Source organism: Salmo salar, chromosome 04 (assembly GCF_965601325.2).
Source record: "Salmo salar chromosome 04, fSalSal1, whole genome shotgun sequence".
Classification (NCBI taxonomy): domain Eukaryota; kingdom Metazoa; phylum Chordata; class Actinopteri; order Salmoniformes; family Salmonidae; genus Salmo; species Salmo salar.
In genome coordinates this window covers 93,105,696-93,117,769 of record NC_138294.1, presented here as the reverse complement: position 1 = coordinate 93,117,769, position 12,074 = coordinate 93,105,696, and the positions used below count along the sequence as shown (strand labels likewise).

Here is a 12,074-nt window from a genome sequence, read left to right as displayed (position 1 = left end):
CCTGTAATCGAACCCACAAATGCTGATGCTCCAGATACTCAACTAGTCTAAAGAAGGCCAGTTTTATTGCTTCTTTAATCAGAACAACAGTTTTCAGCTGTGCTAACATAATTACAAAAGTGTTTTCTAATCAATTAGCCTTTTAAAATGATAAACTTGGATTAGCTAACATAACATCCATTGGAACACAAGAGTGATGGTTGTTGATAATGGGCCTCTGTACACCTATGTAGATATTCCATAAAAAAAATCTGTTGTTTCCAGCTACAATAGTCATTTACAACATTAACAATGTCTACACTGTATTTCTGATCAATTTGATGTTATTTTAATGGACAAAAATGTAGATTTCCTTTCGAAAACAAGGACATTTCTAAGCGACCCCAAACTTTTGAATGGTAGTGTATATATCGATATTTCCTCAATTACCTCGACTAACCTGTAGCCGCACATTCACTTAGGTACCGGGACTTCCTGGCCTCGTTGTTGCTATTTTATTGTGTTACTTTTTTCATTTTTTTTTCTTCTTTTTAGTAAATATATTTAAAAATATTTTCTTACTTACTTAAAAAAAAAAAAGATTTGATTTCAGTTTCTATAACCGTTACTGAGAATGTTGTTGCTGTTCGGCCGGCTAATTGCTCATTTATTTTTGTATTTTAAAATACAAAATACATGCAATTTAATTAAATAGGATAATTTATTTTGATACATTAGTCTTATGTGTATTTTGTCATTATAAGTGGTAATTTATACCCTTCCCTGCTAGTGACAACCACTATGTATACAGTACCAATCAAAAGTTTGGACACATCTAGTCATTCAAGGGTTTTTCTTTATTTTTACTATTTTCTACATTGTTGAATAATAGTGAAGACATCAAAACTATGAAATAACACATATCGAATCGTGTAGTAACCAAAAAAGTGTTAAACAAATCAAAATATATTTGAGATTTTTCAAAGTAGCCACCCTCTGCCTTGATGACAGCTATGCCACTCTTGGCATTCTCTCAACCAGCTTCATGAAGAATGGTTTTCCAACAGTCTTGAAGGAGTTCCCACATATGCTGAGCACTTGTTGGCTGCTTTTCCTTCACTCTGCGGTCCAACTCATCCTAAACCATCTCATTTGGGTTGAGGTCGGGTGATTGAGGAGGCCAGGTAATCTGATGCAGCACTCCATCACTCTCCTTCTTGGTCAAATAGCCCTTACTCAGCCTGGAGGTGTGTTGAGTCATTGTCATTTAGGGGCGGCAGGGTAGCCTAGTGGTTAGAGCATTGGACTAGTAACCTAAAGGTTGCAACATCGAATCCCTGAGCTGACAAGGTAAAAATCTGTCATTCTGCCCCTGAACAAGGCATTTAACCCACTGTTCCTAGACCCTCATTGAAAATTAGATTTTGTTCTTAACTGGCTCGCCTAGTTAAATAAAGGTAAAATTTAAAAAATTGTCCTGTTGAAAAACAAATGATAGTCCCACTAAGCGCAAACCAGATGGGATGGCGTATCGCTGCAGAATGCTGTGGTAGCCATGCTGGTTAAGTGTGACTTGAATTCTAAATAAATCCCTGACAATGTCACCGGCAAACCTCCCCCACACCATAACACCTCCTCCTCCATGCTTCACAGTGGGAACCACACATGCGGAGATCATCCGTTCACCTACTCTCCATTTCACTAACACACAGTGGTTGGAACCAAAAATCTAAAATTTGAACTCATTTTTTGGACAGATTTCCACCAGTCTAATGTCCATTGCTCGTGTTTCTTTGGCCCAAGCAAGTCTCTTCTTATTATTGGTGTCCTTTAGTAGTGGTCTCTTTGCAGCAATTCCACCATGAAGGTCTGATTCACACAGTCTCCTCTGAACAGTTGATGTTGAGATGTGTCTGTTACTTGAACTCTGTGAAGCATTTATTTGGGCTGCAATCTGAGGTGCAGTTAACTCCAATGAATTTATCCTTTGCAGCAGAGGTAACTCTGGGTCTTCCTTTCCTGTGGCTTGAGCGCTGGGTTTTTGCGAATGCACTTGAAGAAACTTTCAAAGTTCTTGAAATTTTCCCGGAATGAGTAACCTTCATGTCTTAAAGTAATGATGGACTGTCGTTTCTCTTTGCTTATTTGAACTGTTCTTGCCATAATATGGACGTGGTCTTTTAGCAAATAGGGCTATCTTTTGTATACCACCCCTACTATGTCACAACACAACTGATTGGCTCAAGAAATTAACTTTTAACAAGGCACAGCTGTAAATTGAAATGCATTCCAGGTGACTACATCATGAAGATGGTTGAGAATCCGCCACCGTTTCAGGATCGTCCAGGCCAGATAGTCGACCTTAGGACACTATGAGTGGACACTCTCTCCTGGGTTGGTTTAGTCCAGAATCACCCCTCATATGACTCCTACCAATGCACTCAGTACCTTTAGTTGGGTCTCAGGTTCCTTCACACCAGCAATTCAGGTTCCCGATGGACTAATTAACCAGATGCTATAAATCCTCAATGAATCCAGTGTGTTTCAGAAACCAGGAGTAAAACGACATGCACTCCTATGACTCTTTGATGACACCGAGTTTCAGAACAATAAAACAAGTTTATTCAAAATTCCAGAAACGGGCATTAAAAATCACAGATCAATCAATCAATCATAAATCAATATCCCCAATCGATGATAAGCAAAAATATAACTTGGATTAAATTGAGAGATGCCTTCAGCGTCCTTAACTAAACCCTTAACTAAACCCTTATCTAAACCCTTATTAGTGTGTGTCAATAAAATATGTTTGGTTTATAACAATTTTATGAGAAGCACAGTGTTCAATAACAAGAAAAACAAGTTCTTACCTTCTACAATTTATAAAGAGCTTTTTGTCTCCCCCTTCAGGATGCTCAGTCCCTCAGTTGGTGTCTAAAAAACTAACAGCTACTAGAACACTCCTATCAGTGAGGTAACCTTTAGGGTTCCTCCTAGAATGTACTAGAACACTCCTATCAGTGAGGTAACCTTTAGGGTTCCTCCTAGAATGTACTAGAACACTCCTATCAGTGAGGTAACCTTTAGGGTTCCTCCTAGAATGTACTAGAACACTTCTATCAATGAGGTAACCTTAAGGGTTCCTCCTAGAATGTACTAGAACACTCCTATCAGTGAGGTAACCTTTAGGGTTCCTCCTAGAATGTACTAGAACACTCCTATCAATGAGGTAACCTTTAGGGTTCCTCCTAGAATGTACTAGAACACTTCTATCAATGAGGTAACCTTCAGGGTTCCTCCTAGAATGTACTAGAACACTCCTATAAGTGAGGTAACCTTTAGGGTTTCTCCTAGAATGTACTAGAACACTTTCAGAATAAAAACCAAGTATATTAAAAATCTAAATGAATCTGAAGTTAAAAAGCTTCAGTAAAAGTCTTTCTCCAGCAGACGACAGGTTCTTCTAGCAAACTCAAAGAGAGTCATTCCCTTCCCATGAAACCTGCTTCCTTTATACCCTTAATGCCTCTTCTGATAAATCATCAGGATGACCACCTGCTCCACTGATGCCTTCGGTGGTTAACACCTAATGAATGCATCCATCTTCTCAAAAGGTGCTTTTTCAGCCCCCACTAACCTCCACGTTTTCCCACCTAGGCAGAACGTACGCTTCAACCTACTTGCTGCTCTGACCTGGGGATTTCCAGATCAAGCTAGCACCCTTAATATACTTCATGAACATGAACTTCTTAAAACATACATTTTTCAAACATGAAACTTTCCTATTCCCTTCACCCTCCTACCTTTAACTAAATTATAGTCTTTCTACAACCTAATTTATTACTCCACTTATATCTTAATACATCAATATTTTAAACATTTCAACATTATAACATTTTACCATTATAACGTATCATTATCAACCTCCTAAGGCCTTGTCCTCTAAGCCTAATCAAACACAGTCTATATGATTCACACCTTAAGGAAAACAACATTATATCTCCCAATGTTTAATAACCTGTCTACAGGAAAGAACCTCAGTCTACCTCTGTACATTACCAAACAGGAAAGAACCTCAGTCTACCTCTGTACATTACCAAACAGGAAAGAACCTCAGTCTACCTCTGTACATTACCAAACAGGAAAGAACCTCAGTCTACCTCTGTACATTACCAAACAGGAAAGAACCTCAGTCTACCTCTGTACATTACCAAACAGGAAAGAACCTCAGTCTACCTCTGTACATTACCAAACAGGAAAGAACCTCAGTCTACCTCTGTACATTACCAAACAGGAAAGAACCTCTACCTCTGTACATTACCAAACAGGAAAGAACCTCACTCTACCTCTGTACATTACCAAACAGGAAAGAACCTCACTCTACCTCTGTACATTACCAAACAGGAAAGAACCTCAGTCTACCTCTGTACATTACCAATCATATTTATGTTGCATTTCTTCTTGTAGACATAAATCATTTACTTTTAAATCATTCAACTAACATCCAGTAAGACGTAGTGTCAGTTAATTCAACTAATCTTGGCAACCCACAGGAGATTATTACAAATCAACCGTATTCTGTCATTATAAGGAACCACTCCTTCTTCAAAATAACTATCTGCAGAATCAGAACCAGGAAGAAAAGACAAGTAGAAGTGAAGAAAGTCGAGCTGATTTCCTGTCCCTCCCTCAGGGACTGATGTCATGAGTGGCTAACAGGCGTAGCGTGAAGTCCCCTGGCAGCCCTAGTCTGATCAGTTCCTCACGGAGCTGGAAACAGAACACACACAGTGATTATCAGGTAGAGCTGAGGAGAAACCTGTCTGATCTGACAGTGACACTGACCTGCTGAAACACCACGTTTCTGATGTAATTATCCGTCAGTGGGATCAGAGAGGACACTTTTATCCTCAGTACTACAACGTATCCTGTGGAAACACAGTTAGTCCACATTATTACAACACACATACACAAATATTTTTTACAAAATTTGAACAAAAGTTAATGTTGTACTTACTAGGCCCACTGTTCTTTGTTGTACTGTCCACAATATGGGTTGTGAGATCGGTGGTTGGGTTTGTACTAAAAGTTGGGGATGCTGTGGTTGCGTATGTACTGAAATTTGTGGGCGTGGTTGGAAGTTCAGGTGCAATCTGTGAGGTCGTGAGGTTTATTGTCAGAGGAGGGGAGGTTGTTGGCTCCTCTGTGGTCGTGAGGTTTATTGTCAGAGGAGGGGAGGTTGTAGGTTCCTCTGTGGAGGTTATTGGTTCCTCTGTGGTCGTGAGGTTTATTGTCAGAGGAGGGGAGGTTATTGGTTCCTCTGTGGTTGTGAGGTTTATTGTCAGAGGAAGAGAGGTTGTTGGTTCCTCTGTGGTCGTGAGGTTTATTGTCAGAGGAGGAGAGGTTATTGGTTCCTCTGTGGTCGTGAGGTTTATTGTCAGAGGAGGGGAGGTTATTGGCTCTGTGGTTGTGAGGTTTATTGTCTGAGGAGGAGAGGTTATTGGTTCCTCTGTGGTCGTGAGGTTTATTGTCAGAGGAGGGGAGGTTATTGGCTCCTCTGTGGTCGTGAGATTAATTGTCAGAGGAGGAGAGGTTGTTGGTTCCTCTGTGGTTGTGAGGTTTATTGTCAGAGGAGGGGAGGTTGTTGGCTCCTCTGTGGTTGTGAGGTTTATTGTCAGAGGAGGAGAGGTTATTGGCTCTGTGGTTCTGATGGCTGTAGCACAAAGGACAGACAAACAAATAGACAAACAGTCAGAGATGTGTTGATTGGTTGATTGATAGGTAATTATCTCAAACATGCATTTCAACTGGAATCTGTAAGTAACAGTGAGACTAGCAGACCACCAGGAAGGGGATCATTAACCTCTTCCTGTAGTGAAACTGTACCCACCGCTTGTGTTTCCAACCCTGACGATCACACAGCGCAGCTCAGAGTGGTACTTGGAACTGAGAAGATCAACAGAACAACTGTTACACTGTTCAGATCTTTGTTAAACAGCATTTAATAAAACATTACAAAACCAAACCAACCACATACCATTGGTTTAATGAAACATGTCAAAACCAAACCAACCACATACCATTGGTTTAACTTCTTTGGGATAGGGGGCAGTATTTTCACAGCCGGATAAAAAACGTACCCGATTTAATCTGGTTACTACTCCTGCCCAGAAACCAGAATATGCATATAATTAGTAGATTTGGATAGAAAACACTCTAAAGTTTCTAAAACTGTTTGAATGGTGTCTGTGAGTATAACAGAACTCATATGGCAGGCCAAAACCTGAGAAGATTCCATGCAGGAAGTGCCCTGTCTGACAATTTGTTATCCTTCTGTTACATCTCTATCAACATTACAGCATCTGTGCTGTAACGTGACACTTTCTAAGGCTTCCATTGGCTCTCTAAAGCTGCCAGAAAGTGGAATGGGGTGTCTGCTGTCTCTGAGTAAAGTATAGGAGCAGAGTTTGTAAGTGGTCAGCCTGGTGACAGTGAGACTGGAGATGCGCGTTCATGAGACTTCTCAATTTTTTTCTTTCAGTCTTTGAATGAATACAACGTTGCCCGGTTGGAATATTATCGCTATTTTATGAGAAAAATAGCATAAAAATTGATTTTAAACAGCGTTTGACATGCTTCTAAGTACGGTAATGGATATTTTGAATTTTTTTGTCACGAAATGCGCTCGCGCGTTACCCTTTGGATAGTGACCTGAACGCACGAACAAAACGGAGGTATTTGGATATAACTATGGATTATTTGGAACCAAAACAACATTTGTTGTTGAAGTAGAAGTCCTGGGAGTGCATTCTGACGAAGAACAGCAAAGGTAATTGTCACAAACCTCTTCGTCAGAAGATATGTTGAAATCGCTGTCGGACAAAGTGAACCAATATGCAGCAGATTGCGTGCTCATCATCTTTTATTTTAAATGAGAACATGAGGAAAAAAACAATAAACAAAACTCACGACAGGAACAGTGTAGCAGGCTAAACAAAAGCAGTGCTAACATACAACTACCCACCATACAAAACAAACATCCCTCTGCCACGTCCAAACCAAAATACTAAACAACTACTCCCTCTGCTGGTCAGGATGTGACAGTACCCCCCCCTAAAGGTGCAGACCCCGGATGCACCTCATAACTAAACAAAAAAAACAAAACAACAACAAAAAAATCCCCCTAAACTAAAGGGAGGGAAGGGAGGGTGGCTGCCGTCACTTGTGCTACACCCCCCCTCCCCAACCCACCTATACAGGTGGTGGCTCCGGCTCAGGCCTACTGCCCTCCAGACTGCAGACAGACTTGCTCCGTTTCGGGCCGTAGGCAGACTCCCCTTGTTCCGGATCGTAGGCAGACCTCTTCCGTTCCACACTGTAGGTAGACTCATTCGATACACAGTTAATCCTTTTTATTTTCGGATCGTAGGCAGACTCATTCGATACACAGTTAATCCTATTTAATCCGGTTCTGGGTCACAGGCAGATTCCCTTAGTCCCGGGTCGCAGGCCGACCCCCTCGGTTCCGGGTCGCAGGCTGACCCTCTCAGGTTCCCGGGTCACAGGCAGACCCCTTTGGTTCCGGGTCACAGGTAGGCTCCCTCGGTTCCGGGTCACAAGCAGACTCCCTCGGTTCCGGGTTGCAGGCAGACTCCTTCGGTTCCGGGTCGCAGGCAGACTCCCTCGGTTCCGGGTCGCAGGCAGACACCCTCGGTTCCGGGTCGCAGGCAGACTCCCTCGGTTCCGGGTCGCAGGCAGTCTCCCTCGGTTCCGGGTCGCAGGCAGTCTCTCTCGGTTCCAGACTAGACACTGTTGCCGGATACTCTAGACTGCACACTGGTGCCGGATACTCTGGACTGCACACTGGTGCCGGATTCTCTGGACTGCACACTGGTGCCGGATACTCTGGACTGCACACTGGTGCCGGATACTCTGGACTGCACACTGGTGCCGGATACTCTGGACTGCACGCTGGTGCCGGATACTCTGGACTGCACGCTGGTGCCGGGCTCTTGAGGCTGGGCTGACACACTGGAAGCCTGATGCGTGGTGCTGGAAGTATCAGCCTGGGAACACGCACCATAGGGCTAGTGCGGGGAGCGGGAACAGGCCGAGTCAGACTGGGTTGACGCACTGGAAGCATGATGCGTGGTGCTGGTACTGGATGTGCCAGTCTGGGGACACGCACCTCAGGGCTAGTGCGAGGAGTGGGAACAGGCCAAATAGGACAAGGCTGGCTCATGGGAAGCTTGGTCTGGGTTGCTGGTACTGGTCGTGCCGGACTGGAGGTACCCACTTCCGGGTTAGCACGAGAGGCGGGAACCGGAAAGACTGGGCCATGGAGGCGCACAGGTGGCCTTGACTGCACCGCCTGCACAACCCGTCCTGGCTGGATGGAACTAGCCGCCCTGCACGAGTGGGGTGCTGGTACAGGGCGAACTGGGCTGTGCAGGGGCCTGATGGTTGCCGTTCGTAGAGCGGGCATAGGGTAGCCTGCTAAATGACAAAAAAATGTCCTAGGAGGCGTACCGGCGACCAGACGCGCTTCGCAGGAATCCTCCTACCAGGCTGGATGCCCACTCTAGCACGGCATCTGTGAGGGGCTGGAATGGCGCGCACCGGACTGTGCGTGCGTATGGGCGAGATAGTGCGCACCTCAGCAAAACACGGCGCTCTCCACCTCATACGCTCCTCCATACTCTCACGGGGAGCTGGCTTATGGCTCTTCCTAGGCCTAGCCAAACTACCCGTGTGCCCCCCCAAAAAATTGGGGGTGCCTCTCCGGCTTCCTCGCCAGATGTGTCCCCCGGTAGTGTTCCTGGTCCACCCCGGCCTTCTTCCACGGGCCCTCTCCGGCCAGAATCTCTTCCCAAGTCCATCTCTCAGTATAGTCCATATATTCCTCGTGCCGCTCCTTTCTCCGCCACTTGGTCCTGTTGTGGTGGGTAGTTCTGTCACAAACATCTTCGTCAGAACAAAGTGAACCAATATGCAGCGGATTGCGTGCTCATCATCTTTTATTTTAAACGAGAACACGAGGAAAAAAACAATAAACAAAACTCACGACAGGAACAGTGTAGCAGGCTAAACAAAAGCAGTTCTAACATACAACTACCCACCATACAAAACAAACATACCTCTGCCACGCCCTGACCAAATAATACAAATAATCCTCTATACTGGTCCGGACGTGACAGTAATCCAATTTTTCTAATTGTAATTCTGAGTTTAGGTGACCCCGAAGTTGGCGGATGTCAAAATAGCTAGCCGTGATGACCGAGCTATGTATTCAAAATATTGCAAAATGTGCTTTCGCCGAAAAGCTATTTTAAAATCGGACATAGCGATTGCATAAAGGAGTTCTGTATCTATAAATCTTAAAATATTTGTTATGTATTTTGTCAATGTTTATCATGAGTAATTTAATAAATTCACCGGAAGTTTGCGGTGGGTATGCTAGTTCTGAACATCACATGCTAATGTAAAAAGCTGTTTTTTGATATAAATATGAACTTGATTGAACAAAACATGCATGTATTGTATAACATAATGTCCTAGGTGTGTCATCTGATGAAGATCATCAAAGGTTAGTGCTGCATTTAGCTGTCTTCTTGGTTTTTGTGACATTATATGCTAGCTTGAAAAATGAGTGTCTGATTATTTCTGGCTTGGTACTCTGCTGACATAATCTAATGTTTTGCTTTCGCTGTAAAGCCTTTTTGAAATCGGACAGTGTGGTTAGATAAAGGAGAGTCTTATCTTTAAAATGCTGTGAAATAGTCATATGTTTGAAAAATTGAAGTTTTTGTATTTTTGAGGAATTTGTAATTCGCGCCACGCCTATCATTGGATATTGGAGCAGGTGTTCCGCTAGCGGAACGTCTAGATGTAAGAGTTAAGGGAAATGCAGGTTAAAACCTAGTCAGTTGCACAACTGAATGCATTCAACCAAAATCTGTCTGAATGTCCATTTAACTGATAGTCTTGATAGTAGACTACAGTAATTATGGATAATATTATTTAATTAATGAGGTTAGTCATGCTAGTTTATTAATGAGGTTAGTCATTCTAGTTCGTTAATCAGGTTAGTCATGCTAGTTCATTAATCAGGTTAGTCATGCTAGTTCATTAATCAGGTTAGTCATGCTAGTTCATTAATCAGGTTAGTCATGCTAGTTCATTAATCAGGTTAGTCATTCTAGTTAATTAATCAGGTTAGTCATGCTAGTTCATTAATCAGGTTAGTCATGCTAGTTCATTAATCAGGTTAGTCATGCTAGTTCATTAACCTGTTTAGGATAGGGGGCAATATTGACACGGCTGGATAAAAAACGTACCCGATTTAATCTGGTTACCACTCCTACCCAGTAACTAGAATATGCATATACTTATTACATATGGATAGAAAACACCCTAAAGTTTCTAAAACTGTTTGAATGGTGTCTGTGAGTATAACAGAACTCATTTGGCAGGCAAAAGTCTGAGAAGGTTTCATTCAGGAAGTGGCCTGTCTGACAAGGTGTCGTTCTTCTTGTCTCTGTTTATTGAAGAGTGAGGATCTTAGCTGTCCCGTGACACTTCCTACGGCTGCCATAGGCTCTCAGAAGGCGACAAAACGCTGAATCGTGGGTTTGCAGGCTCTGGCTGAAAAAAAGTAGCGCGTTTGGGTAGTGGCTGGTTACAGTACTGTGAGACTCAGGCTCGTGCCCGCGTCGACCGAAAGCTTTGTTTACTTTCCTCTGTTTAGCTAAATGGACATTCCCGGTCGGAATATTATCGCTTTTTTACGAGAAAAATGGCTTAAAAATTTATTTTAAACAGCGGTTGACATGCTTCGAAGTATGGTAATGGAATATTTAGATTTTTTTTGTCACGAATTGCGCCATGCGCGCGAGCCTGATTTATCATTTCAGATTGTGTCTGGGACGCACGAACAAAACGCCGCTATTCGGATATAACGATGGATTATTTTGGACCAAACCAACATTTGTTATTGAAGTAGCAGTCCTGGGAGTGCATTCTGACGAAGACAACAAAAGGTAATCAAACTTTTATAATAGTAAACCTGATATTGGTGAGTGCTAAACTTGCCGGGTGTCTAAATAGCTAGCCCGTGATGCCTGGGCTATGTACTTAGAATATTGCAAAATGTGCTTTCACCAAAAAGCTATTTTAAAATCGGACATATCGAGTGCATAGAGGAGTTCTGTATCTATAATTCTTAAAATAATTGTTATGCTTTTTGTGAACGTTTATCGTGAGTAATTTAGTAAATTCACCGGAGGTTTGCGGGGGGGTATGCTAGTTCTGAACGTCACATGCTAATGTAAAAAGCTGGTTTTTGATATAAATATGAACTTGATTGAACAAAACATGCATGTATTGTATAACATAATGTCCTAGGGTTGTCATCTGATGAAGATCATCAAAGGTTAGTGCTGCATTTAGCTGTCTTCTGGGTTTTTGTGACATTATATGCTAGCTTGAAAAATGGGTGTCTGATTATTTCTGGCTTGGTACTCTGCTGACATAATCTAATGTTTTGCTTTCATTGTAAAGCCTTTTTGAAATCGGACAGTGTGGTTAGATTAACAAGAGTCTTGTCTTTAAATAGCTGGAAAATAGTCATATGTTTGAGAAATTGAAGTAATAGCATTTCAAAGGTTTTAAAAATCGCGCCACAGGATTCAACTGGCTGTTACGTAGGTGGGACGAATTCGTCCCGCCTACTCAACAGTACTCAACAGCCCATTTTTCAAGCTAGCATATAATGTCACATAAACCCAAACCACAGCTAAATGCAGCACTAACCTTTGATGATCTTCATCAGATGACACCCCTAGGACATTATGTTATACAATACATGCATGTTTTGTTCAATAAAGTTCATATTTATATCAAAAAACAGCTTTTTACATTAGCATGTGACTAGCATTCCCCCCGAACACTGCCGGTGAATTTACTAAATTACTCACGATAAACGTTCACAAAAAACACAACAATTATTTTAAGAATTATAGATACAGAACTCCTCTATGCACTCGCTATGTCCGATTTTAAAATAGCTTTTCGGTGAAAGCACATTTTGCAATATT

At 42.3% G+C, this 12,074-nt stretch overlaps 1 protein-coding gene across 3 annotated transcripts in view; it reads right to left on the bottom strand.

Annotated features, from left to right (window-relative positions):
* Window positions 1–2,578: 2,578 nt before the first annotated feature.
* Window positions 2,579–12,074, bottom strand: part of LOC106604032 (uncharacterized) — a 64,523-nt gene continuing 55,027 nt past the window's right edge. Inside the window, exons 9-13 of one of the 3 annotated variants that reach the window (XR_014392235.1) lie at window positions 5,870–5,925; window positions 4,997–5,692; window positions 4,825–4,907; window positions 4,392–4,749; window positions 2,579–4,281 (exon numbers count right to left, since the gene is read on the bottom strand). Coding sequence is in view for 2 of the 3 variants with exons in the window: in XM_082974823.1 (XP_082830949.1) it covers window positions 4,669–4,749; window positions 4,825–4,907; window positions 4,997–5,692; window positions 5,870–5,925 (916 nt within the window). In the remaining variant the exon portion in view is untranslated. Of the gene's footprint in view, window positions 4,282–4,306; window positions 4,750–4,824; window positions 4,908–4,996; window positions 5,693–5,869; window positions 5,926–12,074 lie in introns of those variants that run through there. The other 2 variants (XM_082974823.1, XM_082974822.1) reach the window with 2 other exon arrangements.